This window comes from Peromyscus leucopus, chromosome 8b (assembly GCF_004664715.2).
Source record: "Peromyscus leucopus breed LL Stock chromosome 8b, UCI_PerLeu_2.1, whole genome shotgun sequence".
Taxonomy (NCBI): Eukaryota; Metazoa; Chordata; class Mammalia; order Rodentia; family Cricetidae; genus Peromyscus; species Peromyscus leucopus.
In genome coordinates, this window is record NC_051086.1 from 97,753,954 (window position 1) to 97,773,696 (window position 19,743).

Sequence of the window (19,743 nt, forward strand, 5' to 3'; positions counted from 1 at the left end):
GATCTTCCATTTCACCCACATCTGCTTCCGGGGGGCGCGCTCTCCGCTCCTCCCTGCCCAAATTGACTCCAGGAGAGGGAAGTCCTATCTCCTGAGAGTCTATCTAGGCATCCCCAGGTGCCTTTGCCCCTTCTGTCTGTGGATGGGGGTTGGGTTCCGTGGTTGTCTGGGAGAGGTCAGCTTTTAGATTTTTATTTTTTACCCGGACCCAATAGTACTACCTGATATTCATTTACGTAGTACTTTACATTTCAATTTACGGACCAGCAAGGTTTGTGCCAGTCTCGGGATTCCCTAACCCTGGTCTTACATATACCTGGCTGTGGTGGGAGGAAGGTGGACCCTACCCTCTGAACCCCCTCCCTCCATCCGTGTGCAGGCCTCTGGCTGTAGACTACTGCATCCTGGGCTGGGAGCCAGAGGGCCTTAAAGGGCCTCTAAGCGGGCCAAGTGGGAGCTAAAAATACTCCAGGGGGTGTGGGGGAGCTCCCAGTGGAATCTCTCAGGAGGAGGAGCCTAGGGATTAGGGAGTTGGCCCCTTCCCAGTCCCCATCAGTGGGCACAAGGCTGGCACCAGACAAGGATAGGAATGCGAAGACTGCATGGAGTCTTATTCTAATCCAGCCATAATTTATATTTGGCTCTGCCTGGTCCATACCTCAGGCAGCTAAGAGGAAGGGTCCCTCAGTCCCTCCTGGCGGAGGCAGACTTGGGAGGCATGGGAACCCTGCTCTTCAGTTCCCCGCTGCTACATGGGTTAGGCAGGACAGTGGCAGCCATGAGCGTAGTGCATCCCTGACACTGTATGCTCCCAGGTCCCCCTTTCACCCACTGAAGCTTCCAGTCTCCAAGCCCATTGTAGCCGAGCCCACCACCAGCCGACTCTGAGCTCTTCTTCTAGATGAGCAGACGCCAGCATCTTCCTCCCCTTTCCCAGTGGCTGCCTGCCGTCCTCGGGATGGGAAAGTCCTACTTCTGTTCACCCCTTATTCCTTCTAAACAATGAAGCAGCCTGTCCTTTTCTCTGTGCTTCAGGTTCCCTAACCTGCAGTGTTGGAATTCCTGAGTCCCCAAAGAGACTTGAGTCAAGTTAGGGCCAGTTCTGGTACCATTAAAAAACAAAAAACAACAACAACAACAACAACAACAAAACCCAGAGCAACAGTGTTCACACCAACCATGTCTTCTCAGTCAGAGAGCCCATTTGTTTCCCCCAGACCCTGGAGGAGGGCGTTCAGCTGGGGTTCCCATTTTACAGATAAGACACTCAAGACTCAGCAGGGAAAGGAAATCACTCTCGTCACAACACCAGTCCTAGAGTGGGTTCCTAGCTCCCAGGTTGAGATGTTCCCACAGGCCCCAGCTTCCTCCTTTCGTTTGTCAAGCATGCCAGGGGTGGGTGGGTGCCTGTGTTGGGCCAGGGTGGTCCGGCAGGTACCCTCCCTAAAGTTGGCTAAAGGCCTAGCATCTGCTACATCTGTTCCCTTACCCCTCCCTAGGGTGCTCAGGACGCTATGTTTGGGGAAGCTTTCTTTGCCTCTGCCCTGAGGAACAGCCACTGAGGGTGATGTCTGAGCTGCAGCCGTGAGGTGCAGGCAAAGGTCCACCCCTTTCCTAGCACCTGGAGGCAATGCATTCCTGACTCCGGGTAGGCGGAGGCACCCCAGGCCCCAGCATGCCCGAGCCCTGCCCTTCCTACACCCTGCCGCCCTCGCCCTCCCTCGCAACCAGATCCTAAGCAGGGCTGTAGGCACAGCCGTTGCTCAGCACTTCCAGACTGGCGAGAGGCCTGGAGCCTGGGAGCCTCAGGGCCACAGTGTTGCTGGGCTAAACAGAGGGGCACCTGGGAAGTTCTGCCACCCAGGAGGCTGAGTTGGAGGGAAGGTGGCAGAGGGCGTGTTCCAATCAGAATATGGAAAGGCTGCAGGGAGAAGACACAAGAAATAACTTGGTTCTCAAGCTGTGCTGCCCCAGATACTATTTGCATGGCCTAGCCTACATTGGAGATCTTTTGCAAACACCTGAGGGTGGTCTGAGATAGGATTTCAGGGCCGATCCCCTGTCTGCTCTGTTTAAGTTACCCCTTTGGTGTGGGTGATGGGGTTCCAGGGTCTAGCCCCCTTGTGGGAATTTCTTGATGTCCCTAAAGATGGATTCTGGGGATAAGATGATAGCCCTTGTCCACTCCCACCCACATCAGCTCTGTTCTTGGGCCACACTAGTATCCAGCCCCACCCCGTACCTGTGTGCTTGTCTCAAGGAGGGGGTGGGGCAAATGGTGGCATCACTCAGCTCACTTAGAAATATGTGCCTCTTAGAGCAATGTGCTCTATGGTTTCAAGAGGAGAGATCCAGGCTTCCAACAACTCACCCACCCTTACACAGATTCTCTTTTCTGCCTTCCCTGATGCCCCGGGACTTCAACCCAGAACCGTCATTCCTTCATGTCTGCCTTTATCTCCGAGGCCAAAGGATTCCTTCAAAACCCCTGATCTGGATCTGGGAATGTCCTTCAGTTGGTAGGGTGCTTACCCAGCATTCTGGAAGCCTTGGGTTAAATTCCTACTCCAAACTGAGCATGGTGGTACATACCTGAAAATCCCAGCATTTGAAAGCTGAAAGCAGGGGGATCAGAAGTTCGAGGCCATCTTTGAATAGGGAGCATCCTAGCCTCAGCTACATGAGACCCTGTCTCAAGAAGAGAATGAAATACAGCACAAAACCAGGTCTGGTCTTGACCTGCCTTGCCGGGGGTCCCTCTGTGGCTCCTCTAAGGCCTTTGCCCTCATGTTCTTGCCGGGTTCCGGTTGTAGAGAGGGCTGGTGCCTGAATCACTGGCTTGCTCATGCTTCCTGGTCCTTGCACATACTGTACCCTTGTCCCGGGAGCCCTTCCTCCCTCCTTCATTGGGTGACCCTGGGCCATTGTCCTCTTCGCACTCAGGCCACGGCATCTCGTGCACAGACTTCCATGCTTTCCTCGTGAGATGCTTAGTGTTCCCTGGCCTGCCTTCCCCCGTGACGGGCTCTCCCGGAAGACAGGACGGAGGTTTTATTAATGTTCCGTCCCCAGAACATGGTCTGGAGCCCATGCATAGTGAGGGTTGATTTGCAAGTTGGCTGGAGGGAGGCTTGGGAAGTCTGGTCCACCTGCCTCCCTTTCCCAGGCTTCTGGCTGGTGCTCCTCGGGACCTCGCTGTGGCTGACGGCTACACCAACCGGACCGGCGCTGTCTACCTGTGTCCCCTCACTGCCCTCAAGAACGATTGTGAACGGATGGACATCTCAGAGAAAAGTGAGGAGAGGCTGGGAGCAGAGCTAAAGTCAGGAGTCTGGCAGAGAGAGCCCAAAGAGAGAAGATACAAGGCTCGCTTGTCAGCAGGGCAGGGTGGCTCGTGCCTGTTGTTCTAACACTTGAGGCTGAGGCAGAAGGACAGCAAGAACAAGGCTAGCCTGGGCTACATAGTGAGTTTCAGAATAGCCTGAGATGTGCATGGAGACCCTGACTCAAAAACAAACAAACAAACAAAAAAAAAAAAGCAACGCTGGCATGCTTTGTCTTGTCTGCTTGGGAAGAGGAGCCGAGAAAGGCGGAAGGCCAGATGGTGCGAGCTCCGAGCAATGACAGGCAGGACATAGATAGCGAGGAGGGAGGGCTGCCCTGGGGAGGCTTCGGGCACTGGAACATGCAACGAGGGGCCTCGTTCATGAGCCCTCCCATTCCTGCAGGTGACCCTGACCATCACATTATTGAGGACATGTGGCTTGGGGTGACTGTGGCCAGCCAGGGCCCGGCAGGTCGAGTCCTGGTAAGTGAACACTTAGCGTCACCTTCCCAGAGCCAGGGAGGACAGCGGCGGGTGGCTGGGGACCCTCTGTGCATGGCTGGGACCTTTGCAAATGTCTCTTTCTGCAGCCTCACGTCTTTGTAGGCCTGTGTGTTCCCTGACTCCTGGACTCTGGGGAGAGGGTTGTCTGGCGCTCTCCCAAGGCTGGACGTGGCGTGGGTCCTGTGTGACTTGCATGGATGCTCACCATTGGTGGGAAAGAGCAGAGAGAACTTGGAGGGGGAAAGGGCAGAGAGAGCCCCGGGGCATTTGGGCGCTGGCAGGCACTCCTTCCTGGGAGGTTGGCTGCCGGAAGAAGCACAGCCCTGGTGACCCTGGCTCACCCTGGCACTGATTTAAGTGCCACTCCCTGATGTCCATTGTCACCTTCTGCTGCAGACCACTCTTCAATGCCAGCCCTGGGGGATCTCAATTTCTGCGTCCCAGGCTGACATTATTTAGATGTATATAAACCTTCCATATAGTGAGAAGGGCAGGCATGAACTTTCTCCAGGCTTTGACCGGTGATAAGCCTGTGTAACGCCCATGAAACACCATCTTTATATCACCCCCGAAAGGTCTCTGGTCCACCTGTGAGCAGCCACCAACTCCTACAGCCATCCCTGCTGTGATCTCTGCCCTTTGAACACCATGGCAGGCTGCAGACTGGCAGCCAGTGCACCAGACCACCCTTTTGTACCCCCTGTTGTTTGTGGGTGTGAGCCTAGAAGTTTGTCTAAGTGATTGCAGACTCTGGGATTAGCTACTTCCCCACCTTCACCCAGTCCACAAATATTTAGTCAGCACCTGCTGGGTTCTGAGCACCAGAAATTTAGCAGTATCTAAGGACAGGCTCCCGTGAAATGCCAGTGGTGTTCGCTGCTCTGATGGACAGAAAGGGGGCTATTGTATAGCCCAAAGGCTAATTCAGAATGTTTTTTTACCCCCTGGAAGCTGGCTTTCACTCTTAGCCCTGGTTGCCCCGAACTCACTCTGTAGACCAGGCTGGTTTCAAACTCGGAGATCCGCCTGCCTCTGCCTCCCTGGTGCTGGGATGCAAGGTGGGTGCCACCATGACTGACTCAGAGTCCTTTTTAAATTTATAGTTTGGATTTTGTTTTTTATGTTTGTTTTGGCTTTGCTAGGGATCAGACCCAGGGTCTTAAAAACGCTAAGCCATGATCAGCCCTAAAGTAACCCTACCGTTCCACTGATTTTCCCAATAAGTGTATATGATGCGGGACTGGAGAGACGGCTCAGTTGTTAGGAGCACTGGCTGCTCTTCTAGAGGACCAGGGTTCAATTCCCAGCAACCCACATGGCAGATCACAACAGTGTGTAACTCCAGTTCCAGGGGGATCTGATGCTCTCTTCTGGCTTCTGCAGGCCCAGACATACATGGTACACAGACATACATGCAGACGAAATACCCATACAGAGAAAATAAGATAAGAATAAATTTAAAAGTTACTATATGAGAAGCACTTGGACTTGTGTTTGGCATATAGTAAGTACTCAGTAAGTGTTCACTGCTGTTTCTAATGCTATATTATTATTATTTTAAATGATCCTTTCATTAAACAACAGGATCATCTGGGGACAATCTCCCTGTAAATGGCTCCTTTTAGCCCAGGAGACTAAGACCCACATTCCCTCATCCTTCTCCAATTCCTTTCACCAAGATTCCTCAGCTACTCTCAAATTCATGCTTCCTGGCTTCCCCAGATCTGCTTCTGGCCCTTGATTTCTAAACAATGGAAAGGGGACACACGTTTCAGTGTCCCCACAGGAAGAGAAAGAAGACAGCGTTCCTCTTTGGCCTCTGACTCACAAAGCCAGCAGTGCCCAGGGTGAGACATACAGCTTGCCATGGGTCCCCCGATCCTGGCTAAGGCCAAGTGTCTGTGTGTTTGGGGGTCCCTAGGTCTGTGCTCATCGCTACACCCAGGTGCTATGGTCTGGGCTAGAGGACCAGCGGCGTATGGTGGGCAAGTGCTACGTGCGTGGCAACGACTTACAGCTGGACCATGGTGACGACTGGCAGACCTACCACAATGAGATGTGTAATAGCAACACTGACTACCTGCAGACTGGAATGTGCCAGCTGGGCACCAGTGGTGGCTTCACCCAGAACACCGTGTACTTCGGTGCCCCTGGAGCCTACAACTGGAAAGGTGAGGACCCGGGAGAAGGAGGGATGACAGAAACCACCTGTCCCCAGTAAGCCACTGGGACAGATCTTTATTTACTCCTAGCCCTCAGGAGGCAGAGGCATTGCTTCCAGGGTGAAAACTCTTTGAGTTCGAGGCCAGCCTGGTCTACAGAGAGTTCCATGACAACCAAAGCTACTTAGTGAGACCCTGTCTTGGAAACAAACAAACAAACAAATAAAAGCAAAGTATAAGTAAATAAGGAAACCCAGGCTGGACTGTGGCCTGTCTGACATCAGCTCAACCTCTGGGAAATTTTACAATCATGCTTCTGGTGCAAAAAGGTAAAATCTCAGCTTAGGATTTGTTAGAATTAAGAGCAAAACTGGCCAGCAAAAAAGTGGCACTACCCTATGATCCTGGCTACTCAGACACCAAGGCAGGAGGATGCCATCCATAATTCTGCCTGGGATACTGAGTTCAGGCCCAGCATGGGTAACTTAGCAAGACCCTGCTTCAAGATAAACTTTAAAAAGGAGAACTGTACAGAGTATGAGGGTCTAAGTTCAACCTTCAGTACCACAAATTAAGAAGGGGAAAAATTTTTTAAAAAGTCCCTTCTCTTTCCCAACCTCCCTCATCCCATTTCCCAGTGTTCATCGTGTCTTAGGACTCCTTCCACACTTATTTTAATATCTTTAATGATTTCGTTTTTGTGTTTTGTTTTCCGAGACAGGGTTTCTCTGTGTAGTTTTGGTGCCTGTCCTGGATCTTGCTCTGTAGACCAGGCTGGCCTCGAACTCACAGAGATCAGTCTGGCTCTGCCTCCCGAGGACTGGGATTAAAGGCGTGTGCCACCGCCACCGGCTTTTAATGAGTTTTAAAAAGTTATTTATTCATGTATTTTATGTATATGAGTGCTTTGTCTTCATGAACATCAGAGAAGGAATCTGATCCCATGACAGATAGTTGTGAGCCACCACGTGGTTGCTGGGAATTGAACTCAGGACCTCTGAAAGAGCAGCCAGTGCTCTTAACCATTGAGCCATCTCTCCAGCCCCTTATTTTAGTACTTATAGGTATCTTCTTAAAAACAAACAGAATCCAGCCGGGCGGTGGTGGCGCACGCCTTTAAACCCAGCACTCGGGAGGCAGAGCCAGGCGGATCTCTGTGAGTTCGAGGCCAGCCTGGGCTACCAAGTGAGTTCCAGGAAAGGCGCAAAGCTACACAGAGAAACCCTGTCTCGAAAAACAAAAAACAAACAAACAAAAAAAAACAAAACAAAAAAACAAACAGAATCCAATTAAATGCTCTGGCTTTCCACTTTGTCTTTTCATTCACCATAAGCTAAAAGCCATGTTTCAGGTCAATACATACAGGACTGTCCTTTTGAGGTCATAGAAGATTTCATTGTCTCCGAGATTCTTGCTTAAAGGGCTGGAGAGATGGCTCAGCACCCACACGGTGGCTTTAATTCCAGTTCCAGGAGACCCAACGCCCTCTTCTGGCCTCTGCAGTCACTGCATGCAGGTGATATTACAGACATACATGCAGGCAAAACATCCATACCTATAATCACGTCAACCAGGTGTAATGTACATGCCAACAAGTGGGAGTCTGAGGCCTGAGGATCATGAGCTCAAGGCCTGTCTGATCTCCTGAAACTGGTGTTGCAGACCATGAGGGTACGAGGAATCAAACCTGGGTGGCCTAGAAGAGCATCAGCCAGTGATCTTGTTCACTGAGCCATCTCTCCAGCCAGCCTCCCATCATAAAATTCTTAACGAGGGCCGGGCGGTGGTGGCACACACCTTTAATCCCAGCACTTGGGAGGCAGAGGCAGGAGGATCTCTGTGAGTTCGAGGCCAGCCTGGTCTACTGAGCGAGATCCAGGAAAGGTGCAAAGCTACACAGAGAAACCCTGTCTCGGAAAAACAAAAACAAAAACAAACAAACAAACAAAAATCCTTAAAGAGGATGTGGTTTATCGGCTGGGCAGTAGTGGCACATGCCTTTAATCCCAGCACTCAGGAGGCAGAGGCAGGTGGATCTCTGAGTTCGAGGCCAGCCTGGTCTACAGAGTGAATTCCAGGACAGCCAGGGCTATACAGAGAAACCCTGTCTCGAAAAACCAAAACCAAAACAAACAAACAAACAAAAACAAAACCCACAAACAAAAAAGCAAAAACAAAACAAAATAAACAAACATCCCCAACAGCAGTGATTTCTAAGTGCTCATACACAGCAGGGGTTATTGTTGTTGTCAAGGGAGGCGGCACGGTGGAGGGAAAAGGGAGTGACCAACACTTTCTGCTCCCTTCCCCAATCTTCCTGCAGGAAACAGCTACATGATTCAGCGCAAGGACTGGGATTTATCTGAATATAGCTATAAGGGCTCCGAGGACGAAGGAAACTTCTATATTGGTAAGTCCAGTGCTGGTGGCCCACTGGAGGATGGAGGAAGTCAATTTGGTCCCTAATGTACTGACCCTTTGACCTCTGGTGTGCTGTGGGGTGTGACGAGTGGCCTTTAGTTCAATTGGCACACACTCACTGCACCCCGCCTGCATGTGTGGCTCTGGTCTAAAGCCTCCAGGTGCAAAGTTAGTTGTATGCAAGGGAGGCTACAGCTGGATCTCTGGCCCACTTTTTCTTTTTCCTCATCTGGAACAGAGGACTAGAAGATAATAGAGAGTGGGTGACTAGAGGGGTAGGTCCAGTACAGAAGGGTCCTTGATTGACCCCCTCCCCTCCTCATCCCAGGGTACTCGATGCAGGTAGGCAGTGCCGTCCTCCATCCCACGGATATCACTGTTGTGACGGGTGCCCCACGGCACCAACACATGGGCGCTGTCTTCTTGCTGAGACAAGAGGCAGGCGGAGACCTGCGGATGAGGCAGGTGCTGAAAGGCACGCAGGTGGGCGCTTATTTTGGCAGCGCCATCGCTCTGGCAGACCTGAACAATGATGGGTGAGAACCTAGGGACATGGGACATCCTCTGGGCCCGGAGAGAAAGGTGGGGGTGGGGTGGGGGGCGGGGCAGGGGTGGCAGGCTTGCTCAAGCTAGGTCAGGGAAGTAGAAGCTTTGCATTCGCACAGTCACTGTTTTTAGGGTCTTGCGATCACACTTGACGGGAGTCTGGACATTTGCATGACACCGTGCTTGCTTGTCTGTACCTGTCAATCATGCCTGTCATCCATAAGGTGCCAATGGGGAAGGAGCTTTTTTTTCCGGGTGTGATCTCTGCCTGCATGATTTCTCCATGACGCGACTTTTCTGTTTGGTGGGTCTGGTTGGCCTTCTCATGGCCGGGGGGTCAGGCAGGTCGTTTGCTCATTTGCATGGCCCTGGCACAATCCTGCTCATTCAATGCCAGTCTCGTCGTGTATGGGGGGGGCAACCTCCCACTCTCACTCCCACTCTTCTCCTGTGCAGGTGGCAGGACCTCCTGGTGGGTGCTCCCTACTACTTTGAGCGCAAAGAGGAGGTAGGGGGTGCCGTCTACGTCTTCATGAACCAGGCGGGCACGTCCTTCCCGAACGACTCTTCCCTCCTGCTTCATGGTCCCAGTCGCTCTGCCTTTGGCCTCTCCATAGCCAGCATCGGTGACATCAACCAGGATGGGTTCCAGGGTAGGAGCCTGCACCCCGCCCTCAGCACCCTCCCTGACTGAGCACCAGTTGCCTCCCGGGCTCTCTGCTCAAGGGGATGCTAGAGAGGATGTGCAGAGGATGCTGCAGAGGCTCACCTAGAGTGGGTGACAAGTGGCTGGGCTGAGGGTACCCAGAAGAGAGGAACAGGCGGCGTGCAGCGTGAGCATAGGAACTTGCCGTGTGATATGCACCACCAAAGTGTCCACTGGGGACGGGCTGGAGGATGCTCTGAGAGCCAGGCAGAGCAAATGGGGCTTTTCTCCATCTGGGGCGTAGCGAGAGCGGGGTGCGGAGGGATCCAGAGACATCGTTGGAGCAGGGACGTTAGATGATGGCTTGACACTTTGGAGGGTGATTCCCGAGGGGTGTGGGATGGAAGCAGGTAGGAAACCTGGGGAGGTAGGACCAGGGATGTACCCTATCAGGTGACGAGAAAGGGAGGGGGCCTTAGGTATAGTGGCATTACCTGGCAGGTGCTCCGCGGGACCCGGGAAGTCACAGGGAGGACACGTTAGGGCGTGAGCCAGGTTACTGAGGGGAGCACTCAGCTCACCAAAAGTCAGAACACAGCTGAGAACCGAAGGGACAGCAAAGCCTCTGAAGAGGCAGAAGTGGAGGCCAGGAAGGTCAGCCAGCAGGCCCAAGCTCTTCCCACAGAAGGGTCACTGTTTTCAGCCTAGGGGCCACTTATTCTCCCTGACCCCCTTACCGTTACCCGGACATTCTTAGATCACGTGGAGCAGCTGAGTCCAGCAAAGACAGATCGTCAAACGTGTTGAGTCTCAGGAAACATTGCTTAGCATTTTAAAAGTCTTGACACTTGAAGGTCCATTATACTGGACAAAGTGCACTGTGACATTGTAGTTATAATCCAGCTTCTGGGATTTGAGTCCGCTCATCTACGAAGCGGGTAAATGATAGTAGAGGACCCCACACACACCGGGCATTCTTGTAAGGGTTAAGTGAAATGGACGCTGTGAGCGCTGGCAGTGTTCAGTGGGGAATGGCTTCTTCTCTGGCCTTGATGGCGAATGTCATTAGAAGAACCAAGGTGTCTGGAGAAGTGGTTGATGGGGAATAGGGAAAGCAGGAAACACCGGATTACGCTGGGGAATATGGGGCAAAGCTCTGTGTGAGCTACTGACCTGCTGCCTGCCTTGGAGGAAACTTCTTCCCCTTCCCCCAGCCTCCATTCCCACCAGAGCTCGGAAGCGATGACCTTCCCTGTTGCTCTGAACACTTCTGCCAGGCTGAGGTCACCGCCACGCTGGGCTCAGTGGCCGACAGCAGAGAGTGAAAGAGCCATGGGGCCCGGAGTGCCAGGTGACCCTGCCCCGTCTTTCCTCCCCAGACATCGCCGTGGGAGCTCCGTTTGAGGGCTTGGGCAAGGTCTACATCTACCACAGCAGTTCCGGGGGACTCCTCAGGCAGCCCCAGCAGGTATGAGTCCACGGGGACGTGTCTGATACCCCTATCCCCCAGGGCTCCTCCTCCAAGCATGTCTCAGAGCCTGCCCCTACCACTTCCTCTTGGCTTCAGATAGTCCACGGAGAGAAACTAGGACTGCCTGGCTTGTCCACCTTCGGCTACTCTCTGAGTGGGAAGATGGATGTGGATGACAACTTCTATCCAGACCTGCTAGTAGGGAGCCTGTCGGACCACATTGTGCTGCTGCGGTGAGCTAGGAGACTGTGGGCAGGGGCATGTCCCTCCTCCATCCTCATCTTTATGGACCTGTCCACCTTCTGCAGTGATCCACAGAAACCTGAACCCCAGCCCTAGCCTGGGGTAGGCAGGAAATACTAATCTCTGCCTGCTTTCTTGTCACGATAGGGCCCGGCCTGTCATCAATATTCTCCAAAGGACCTTGGTGGCCAGGCCAGCTGTGTTGGACCCCTCACTTTGTACTGCTACCTCCTGGTGAGACTGTCAGCCCGGTTCTTCCTGCCCTCTCCTTATGTCTAGGCAGGCCCAGAGGGCTCAGGCCCTAAACCCTCCCCTGGACACTCCAGATGTCCTACCCTGAGCAGCGATACCTTCCCTATCCAATGTCATTTCACTTCAAAGTTCCTTGCAGGAACTAATGTGTGAGCACAAGGTTAGGAAACAGGAGCTCCGGAGCATCTGGCTCAAAGCCCAGCCAACTCATTGCTGGGGGGAGAGCAGGGTGAACTCCGAGGAGTGAGCGCTGGAAGGAAGGGAAGAGGAATGCTCTTAGGTGGATGGGTGTGGGGAAGGAGACTCACCCTGGGCAAATAATTAGTCCGAGACTCAGATAACATATGAAAGGTAATAACCAATTCACAGAGTCCTTGAGGTAATTAAATGAGACAATATACAGAAAAGCCCTAAGCACAGTAAGTACTCTTTACGGGAAGTGTTCAAAAAACCGTAGTGAAGAAAGTGGAAAAGACTGTGGTGACCCTGAGGGCTTCTGTGGCTGTCAGTCTGATAGCAAAGGGGCCTACTGAGCGGAAAAGCCGGGGGTGGGTGACAAAAGGAAGGTCTGGAGATTCCAAGACCTGGGCAGGGCCATCAGTTGCCTGATAACATCAGACAAATTCCCCTCCCCCCTCCCCGCCTCAGTTTCCTCACTGGTGACCTCTTGAAACAGTGAGCAAGAAGTCACTACAGCTTTGCAGACCCCCCAGTTTTGCTCCCGACTCCTCCACGCCCCCCACACAAGGGTCCTGAGTTCCCTTTGCCTAGCACAAGAGTGAGAAGTAGGACACGGCTGTCCCTCCCGCTGTGACCAGGCCTTGCTGTGCGTCCCCCCCAACAGTGTTCAGCTGGAGCTGTGCTTTGCCTACAACCAGAGCGCTGGGAACCCCAACTACAGGCGGAACATCAGTGAGTGCTGGGCACAGGGTGCTCGGGTGGGGGGGGGGGATGCTCACCTGGCCCACCTGCTGACTGCCGGGTCTGTCTACAGCCCTGGCTTACACACTGGAGGCCGACCGGGACCGCCGCCCACCTAGGCTCCGATTTGCCCGCAGCCAGTCAGCTGTCTTCCATGGCTTCTTCTCCATGCCAGAGACACGTTGCCAGACACTGGAGTTACTGCTGATGGTGAGGGAGGAGCTGTGGGGCGGGATGGGGTGGGGGCCTCTGAAATCTCTGGAAGAGGTGGCCCGTGTCCCTCTAAGTCAAAGCAGAGGGACAGAGGTATCCCCAAAGACAGAGGTTGGGGAAGGTCTGGAGGATGGTGTCAACACACAGCATGTCTCACGTGGTAGGAGGAGTAGGATGCGCCCAGGGGTGGGGATGGGCCCAAGGGTTTATCACCTTGGGAAAGAGATGTTGGCTCTGGTCCAGTCTGGAAAAAGTGGGTCCCTGACGCAGGACAAGCTCAGTTCCTCTTTTGGGGCATCATGGTGTAGGGAAAGTGAACCTGGAGATCCGTAAAGGGAGCACCCAATCTTTAGGAAGAAAAAGCTTCATCTCCTGGGGAGGCGGGGCAGTACAAGATGGTAGGACTCATTTGGTGACCGGATTCGTGAGGATTCAGCTTAACTTGGGGGTTCAGGGTAGAAGGAACCCTAGCTCTCCCCTGGGGCTTACTCTGGCTAGGGTTTAGCGAGGTAGGAGGATTCAACCTGAGGGCTGGGTTCACCTCACCGTCTTCTCCAGGACAATGTCCGTGATAAACTCCGTCCCATTGTTATTGCCATGAACTACTCCTTACCTGTGCCCATGCCCGATCGCCTCAAACTGGGGATGCGGTCGCTGGATGCCTACCCAGTTCTCAACCAGGCACAGGCTCTGGAGAACCACACTGAGGTGAGCAGGGTCTACCCGGGCCAGGAGGGCTTGTGGGGTCGGAGGGGGATCTGGGGCGCAGCCCCCTCAAGCCTCCCGCTGTCCCCAGGTCCACTTCCAGAAGGAGTGCGGGCCGGACAACAAGTGTGACAGCAACCTGCAGATGCGAGCGGCCTTCGTGTCTGAGCAGCTGCAGCCTCTGAGCAGGTGGTTTCTGGGGGATGCTGATTGGTCACAGGCTAGGCGGGGCCTCATTGGCTGGCAGAATTGGGGCGAGGCCTCACTGGCCAGGGGTAGGGTGGATGTGGGCAGAGGGGCTTTAAAGCCCTGTTAAGACTACATGGTAAAACCTGGTTGCCCAGCAGTGGCTTTCCGACCCCGCCCCCGGCCCCCCACGGAGGGCCGAGGGGCGGAGCCTAGTGGAGGTGGGGCTTTTAACTTAGTCCAGGGCTCCTCTCTTCAGGCTCCAGTACAGCAGAGACACTAAGAAACTGTTCTTGAGCATCAATGTGACCAACACGCCAAGCCGCGAGCGTGCCGGGGAAGATGCCCACGAGGCACTGCTCACCTTGGAGGTGCCGCCTGCCCTGCTACTGTCCTCTGTGCGCCCAGTGAGTGCCCACCGCCCAGGCTCAGCCCAAAGCTGGCTTCCTGTCTATTTGCACCCCAGTGTATATGACATCTCCTTGAATTATCCTTTGCTGTGGTGTGCTGACCTCCTCCGGGACTGGGCTCCCTCCGCTGCTCGGGAGACAAGTCATTAGGGCTTCTAACGGTGCTCCACAGCAGACGGGAGACAAGCATAACCCTGACCTTCTTTGCTGTCTTTCCGCAGTCCGGGACCTGCCAAGCTAACGAGACCATCCTGTGTGAGCTAGGAAACCCCTTCAAAAGGAACCAGAGGGTGAGACCTGGCCACATGTTCCACTTCTGGAGGGTCCTCGGGCGAGCTCCTAGCCACTTTACCTGCCCCGTTCTTGGGATTTCTTGAAGCAAAGAACCAAAGTGGAGGAGGGGAAGGCCCAGCAAGGGGTGAGAAGAGGCCAAGAGACTAAGCAGTGGAGCCACTAGGGAGCTATGCATGGTTCTAGGGGAGGTGTAAGCAAGGAGACCCCTTTGGCGGAGCCCTGATGCTGTGCTCACCGCTACACCTAATGCCGCCTCTTTTATCTGATGTAGTATCTCAGTTTTCCCTAATACAAAAGCTATCTCACAGAATGGGAAACACAGGCTTAGAAAGTTTCAGTAACCTGCTTAAGGTTGTGCAAAAGTAGCAGAGATCCCCAAAGTAGCAATGATGTCACCCAAAGAAGAGACAGGGAACCAGAGATGGATCAGGAAGAGGGATGGAGGGTCGCTCGCCTAGATCTCCCCATGCCATCCATAGCCCCCTGCTGCGATCCAATGCTCCTTTCTGTTACCCTGACCCTTGTGCTAGATGGAGCTGCTCATCGCCTTTGAGGTCATTGGGGTGACACTGAACACGAGGGACCTTCAGGCACAGCTGCAGCTATCCACGTGAGTGACCCTGTAAAGCTAGTCTGGTCAGGGCTGAGCTCACGTCCTGGATGTCCTTACCACCTGCATTTTCCCCCTAGGTCAAGTCACCAGGACAACTTGCAGCCCATGACCCTGACTTTGGAGGTGGACTACACACTCCAGGCCTCACTCAGCTTGTGGGTACCGCTCTGCCCCTAGTCCTCTGTGCCTGAGCCAGGGCCTCCCTACCCTCAAGGTGCCTCCTAGGCTCCTCTGACATTTCTCTTGGTCTGGTGTCCTCCTGGGTCATCTTTTCCTAATAACAATAGCCACCATGATGGTTGCATTATTATTTCCTATAACACAGGTAGGAAGGGCTGAATTGACACCCAGGGCTAAGGTGGTGGTCTCTACCCTTCATGTTAACTTTTCCACTTAATTTTCTTGATATTTATCTTTGAGTATGTGTATGTATGTATGATGTGTGTTTGCATGTGCAGGTGTGAGAATGCAGGAATGTGCATGCTGTGGAACACATGTAGAACTCAGAGGACCATATGAGGCAGGGGGTCTCTTGCATACTCCACAATGCATATGCCAGGCTAGCTGGCCCATGCATTTCCTCAGGGATCTTCCTGTCTCCACCACCCAACTCACTTTGGGAGCACTTGCATTACAGATGTGTGCTACCATACTCGGCTCTCAAGTGAGTTCTAAGGGTATTTGAACTCAGAACCTCACACTACCATAGCAAGTGCTTTACCCATTGAGCCAGCTCCCCAGACACCCCCTTTTTTCTTAGATTGACTTTATTTTATGTGTATGAGTGTTTCCTCTGCACGTATGTATGCATCATGTGCACACCTGGTGCCCCTGAAGGTCAGAAGAGGGTGTCAGCTCCCCTGAAACTGGAGTGACAGGTGGTTGCTAGCCACCATGTGGGTGCTGAGAACTGAACCCCAGTTCTCTGGAAGAGCAGTAAGTGCTCTTAACCCCGGGGCCATCTCTTCAGCCCTCCCCCCACCTTTTTGAGAGCCCACCTTTCAAAGACGTCAAAGACATCTTAGTGACTTTGCACCCCTGCTTTGCACTGTGCCAGCCATTACTGAATCCACCTTACAGGCGAGGAAACTGAGGCCCAGAGAGGCTCTGCAGTTTGTGTGAGGCCACACAACCGGCGTGTGGTAGAACCAGGGCTTATGCATCAGGGGAACTGTAGTCAGCCAGCCTTGGCACTACAGTCCCCTCTGGCAGGCCTCCTGTCTGCTTTGACTCGTTGTCTTTCTGACCCTAGGATGACCCATCGGCTACAGAGCTCCTTTGGTGGGACAGTGATGGGCGAGGCCGGCATGAAAACTGTGGAGGATGTGGGAAGTCCGCTGAAATATGAATTCCAGGCAAGGGCACCTCTGGGATCCTGGCTGGAGACTCTTAAGAAAGGCAATGGGGAGATTGTTCTGGGTCTGGGGTTCAAAACTGGGAGGGCTGAGGGTTGTTGAGCTATAGGGGAGTTTTCCAAAAGACGGTAACCGTGACACACAGGTCATGTGTGCCCACAGGTGAGCCCCGTGGGAGACAGGCTGGCGGCCTTGGGCACACTGATCCTAGGTCTGGAGTGGCCCTATGAAGTTACCAATGGCAAGTGGCTGCTGTACCCCACGGAGATCACCATCCATAGCAATGGGTCCTGGCCCTGCCAGCCGCCTGGAAACCTTGTCAACCCTCTCAACCTTACTCTCTCTGTAAGTTCATCAGCAGGGATGGTCCATGCACATCTCATTTGCATGCCGGAGGGCAGAAAAGCCATTATCTTCCCCTGGCACGGGTCCTCTTTGGGAGCCTGGGTCCCCTCTGCCCCTTCCCGGTCTCCCGTCAGCTATTCTTAGCTCTCTCTGCCTTCCCAACACATCTTTGCCCTCTTCAGGACCCTGGAGACAAGCCACATTCTCCACAGCGCAGGCGGAGACAACTGGATCCAGGGGGAGACCAAGGTTCCCCACCTGTCACGCTAGCTGCTGCCAAAAAAGCCAAATCTGAGACTGTGTTGGTGAGTGGCCAGGGCAGAGGTGGAGAGAACTACACATCTTGACACAAGGCGCATGGGCATGGGGGGCCCCACGAAGCGAGGGGGACAGAGACCACTCACCCAGAGATGCTGGTCTACAGAGGGGCTGTGGACCTGGGTGTAGCTAGAGTTTTCCTGCCCTGCCCACAGTCAGGACAAATCTTCGTCACCCACCAGTCCCACAGCCGCTCAGACCCAACCAAGTAAACACAGAGACTTATATTGCTTACAAACTGTATGGTCGTGGCAGGCTTCTTGCTAACTGTTCTTACAGCTTAAATTAATCTATTTCCATAAATCTACACCTTACCACGTGGCTCGTGGCTTACCAGCATCTTCACATGCTGCTTGTGCTGGCGGCAGCTGGCAGTGACTCCTTCTGCCTTCCTGTTCTTTCTTTTCTCCTCTCTGTTACTCCCGCCTATACTTCCTGCCTAGCCACTGGCCAATCAGTGTTTTATTTATTGACCAATCAGAGCAACACATTTGCCATACAGAACATCCCACAGCACCTGGGTGTGACAGGAAAACAGATCCACCTCCTACCCTAAGGAGCATCCATCACAGTGGAGCTAAAGAGGAGCTCCTGGCTGGATTCCAAGACCTCACCCCATGTTGGGGGCTGTTTTGCTTGGGCATTTGGGCTGGGGAGGGGCGGGGGAAGTGTAGAGCAGGGTGCCCTCTGCAGGAAGAGGTGGAGAAACAAATACAGGGACCCAGGGAAGGCATAACTCGCTAGAGAGGTTGAAGGGGTATCCCAAGCCAACAGACAATACCCAGAGTACTTGGCTTGGGAGAAATTTCTGAGGCTGGGACTTGGCAGCCTGAGCAAGGACTATGCTTCACGTTTGTGTTCCCTGAATCAGATGAGTTTGTCCCAAGAATGCAGCTTGAACCGATGTTTGAGAAGTAGAGGAATTTGTGTGTGAGCAGAACAAGGATCAAAGCCCTTGGTCACTCAGGGGTGGGTTGAAGTCTAGAAGGCTAGAGGGTGAGCAGAGGCAGCGTCAGGTCTGGAGACCCAGGCTGTCTCATGTCTGTATCTCCTATCTACCTCAGAGCTGTGCCAGTGGCCGCGCCCGCTGTGTGTGGCTGGAGTGCCCCATTCCTGATACCTCCAACGTCACCAATGTGACCGTGAAGGCGCGGGTATGGAACAGCACCTTCATTGAGGTGAGTGCTGTGTTGGGAGGTCTCCACTGTCATCCACCTAGGTGAGGAGAGTGACAGGGAGGGATTGAAGCCAGCATGTGCTGTGTGTGTGTGTGTGTGTAGTATGCAAAACAGTGTCGTGTTCTGCACAGTTGTGTGTCTATCACCATAGGCCACATTGGTGTCATGATTGTGTGTCTGTGCGTGAGTGTATAATGCTTCCAAAATGATCTCTCATGTGTCCATTACATTCTACCTCTGTCCTTTGCCTCTGGCCCTCCCCACTGGGATACCAGCTTTTCTTTTTTTCTGTCTCTCTGTGTGAATTCTCTGTTCAGCCATCAAGGCCTCCATCAGCCTTCACTTCTCATCACTGAGATCCTATCTAACTTCAGCACCTGGAGTCCACTCTCCTGAGCTGCACAGACCTTTCTCAGAAGTTACATATGTCTGTCATCTGTCCTGCTTGGATGGGTTATAGTCACTCTCATGCCAACCTTCTCTTGCTACCTAGTCTCCCCCACTTCTTTTTTGGTTTAGGACTAGACTCAAATTTTGTGGCCTGTGTGGCTGGTTTCTGTTGTATGTACTCAGTTTCCAACACTGGACCACAAAGGTTGCCTTAGGCAAATGAAGGGGTGTGGCTATGTGCCAGCAACAGGTGCCGGGGTAGATTTAGTCCATGAGTCTGACCTAGACTATGACCTTCCCCATCTCTCCTGTCCCAGCATCAGCACAGGACCCCGTGCCCAGATGAGTGAGTGGCATGCATTTGTGTGTGAAGGAGAGGCTGGATGACAGGTCCTGTGATGGTGCTGCCGCATAGGGTACTGAAGTGGGTAGAGCTCAGTCAGGAGGGAGGCCAAGAGAGACGTCCACCGCTAGGTCGGACCCCTCTGTCTTTCTCGTAGGACTACAGAGACTTTGACAGAGTCCGGGTGGATGGCTGGGCTACCTTGTTCCTGAGAACCAACATCCTTACCATCAACATGGAGAACAAGACCACATGGGTGAGTCGGTGTGTCAGCAAGGCCAGCAGTCTCAGGCCAGGCCACACGGCACAGGACATCTCTAAGAGGACACTGATGCTGGCCTTGATGGTGTAGGGCAGCCATCCTAGTTTGTGGGGAGATAGAACAGAAGGGTATTATGGCCCAGGTCTGCCTGCGCTATAGAGTGAATTCAAGGCCGGTCTGGACAACCTAGGATATTGTCCTGAAACTAGAAGTGTAAAGTGAGGGACTGGGGAGATGGTCCAGTGGACAAAAGCCCTGCTCCACAAGCTTGACAACCTGAATTTGGATCCTCAGCACCCAAGCACCTAGTGAAAAGCTGGGTGTGTTGACACATGCTTGTAACTTCAGGCTATAGGCCAGTGATGGCAGGTGGATGCTGGGGACTTGCTGGCCAGCCAAATTAGGCAAACTGTTACTAGTTCAGTGAGAGACCCTGACTTAAAAAAACCAAAAACAACAAACAAAAAGGTAGAAAATGATAGAGGAGCTGGGCGGTGGTGGCGCACGCCTTTAATCCCAGCACTCGGGAGGCAGAGCCAGGCGGATCTCTGTGAGTTCGAGGCCAGCCTGGGCTACCAAGTGAGCTCCAAGAAAGGCGCAAAGCTACACAGAGAAACCCTGTCTCGAAAAACCAAAAAAA

At 53.3% G+C, this 19,743-nt stretch overlaps 1 protein-coding gene across 2 annotated transcripts in view; it reads left to right on the forward strand.

The window, feature by feature from the left end:
• Itga3 (integrin subunit alpha 3) overlaps positions 1–19,743 on the forward strand; it is a 30,264-nt gene that overhangs the window by 4,642 nt on the left and 5,879 nt on the right. For both annotated transcript variants that reach the window (XM_028868986.2, XM_028868988.2), the window contains exons 2-23: positions 3,167–3,294; positions 3,729–3,808; positions 5,751–6,000; positions 8,315–8,401; positions 8,741–8,948; positions 9,415–9,611; positions 10,984–11,072; positions 11,172–11,308; positions 11,466–11,552; positions 12,415–12,482; positions 12,565–12,701; positions 13,263–13,412; positions 13,501–13,598; positions 13,855–14,002; positions 14,227–14,295; positions 14,830–14,909; positions 14,990–15,067; positions 16,165–16,267; positions 16,430–16,612; positions 16,795–16,917; positions 17,995–18,108; positions 18,999–19,097. In XM_028868986.2, coding sequence (XP_028724819.1) covers positions 3,167–3,294; positions 3,729–3,808; positions 5,751–6,000; positions 8,315–8,401; positions 8,741–8,948; positions 9,415–9,611; positions 10,984–11,072; positions 11,172–11,308; positions 11,466–11,552; positions 12,415–12,482; positions 12,565–12,701; positions 13,263–13,412; positions 13,501–13,598; positions 13,855–14,002; positions 14,227–14,295; positions 14,830–14,909; positions 14,990–15,067; positions 16,165–16,267; positions 16,430–16,612; positions 16,795–16,917; positions 17,995–18,108; positions 18,999–19,097 — 2,713 coding nt within the window. The remainder of the gene's footprint in view (positions 1–3,166; positions 3,295–3,728; positions 3,809–5,750; positions 6,001–8,314; positions 8,402–8,740; positions 8,949–9,414; positions 9,612–10,983; positions 11,073–11,171; positions 11,309–11,465; positions 11,553–12,414; positions 12,483–12,564; positions 12,702–13,262; positions 13,413–13,500; positions 13,599–13,854; positions 14,003–14,226; positions 14,296–14,829; positions 14,910–14,989; positions 15,068–16,164; positions 16,268–16,429; positions 16,613–16,794; positions 16,918–17,994; positions 18,109–18,998; positions 19,098–19,743) is intronic.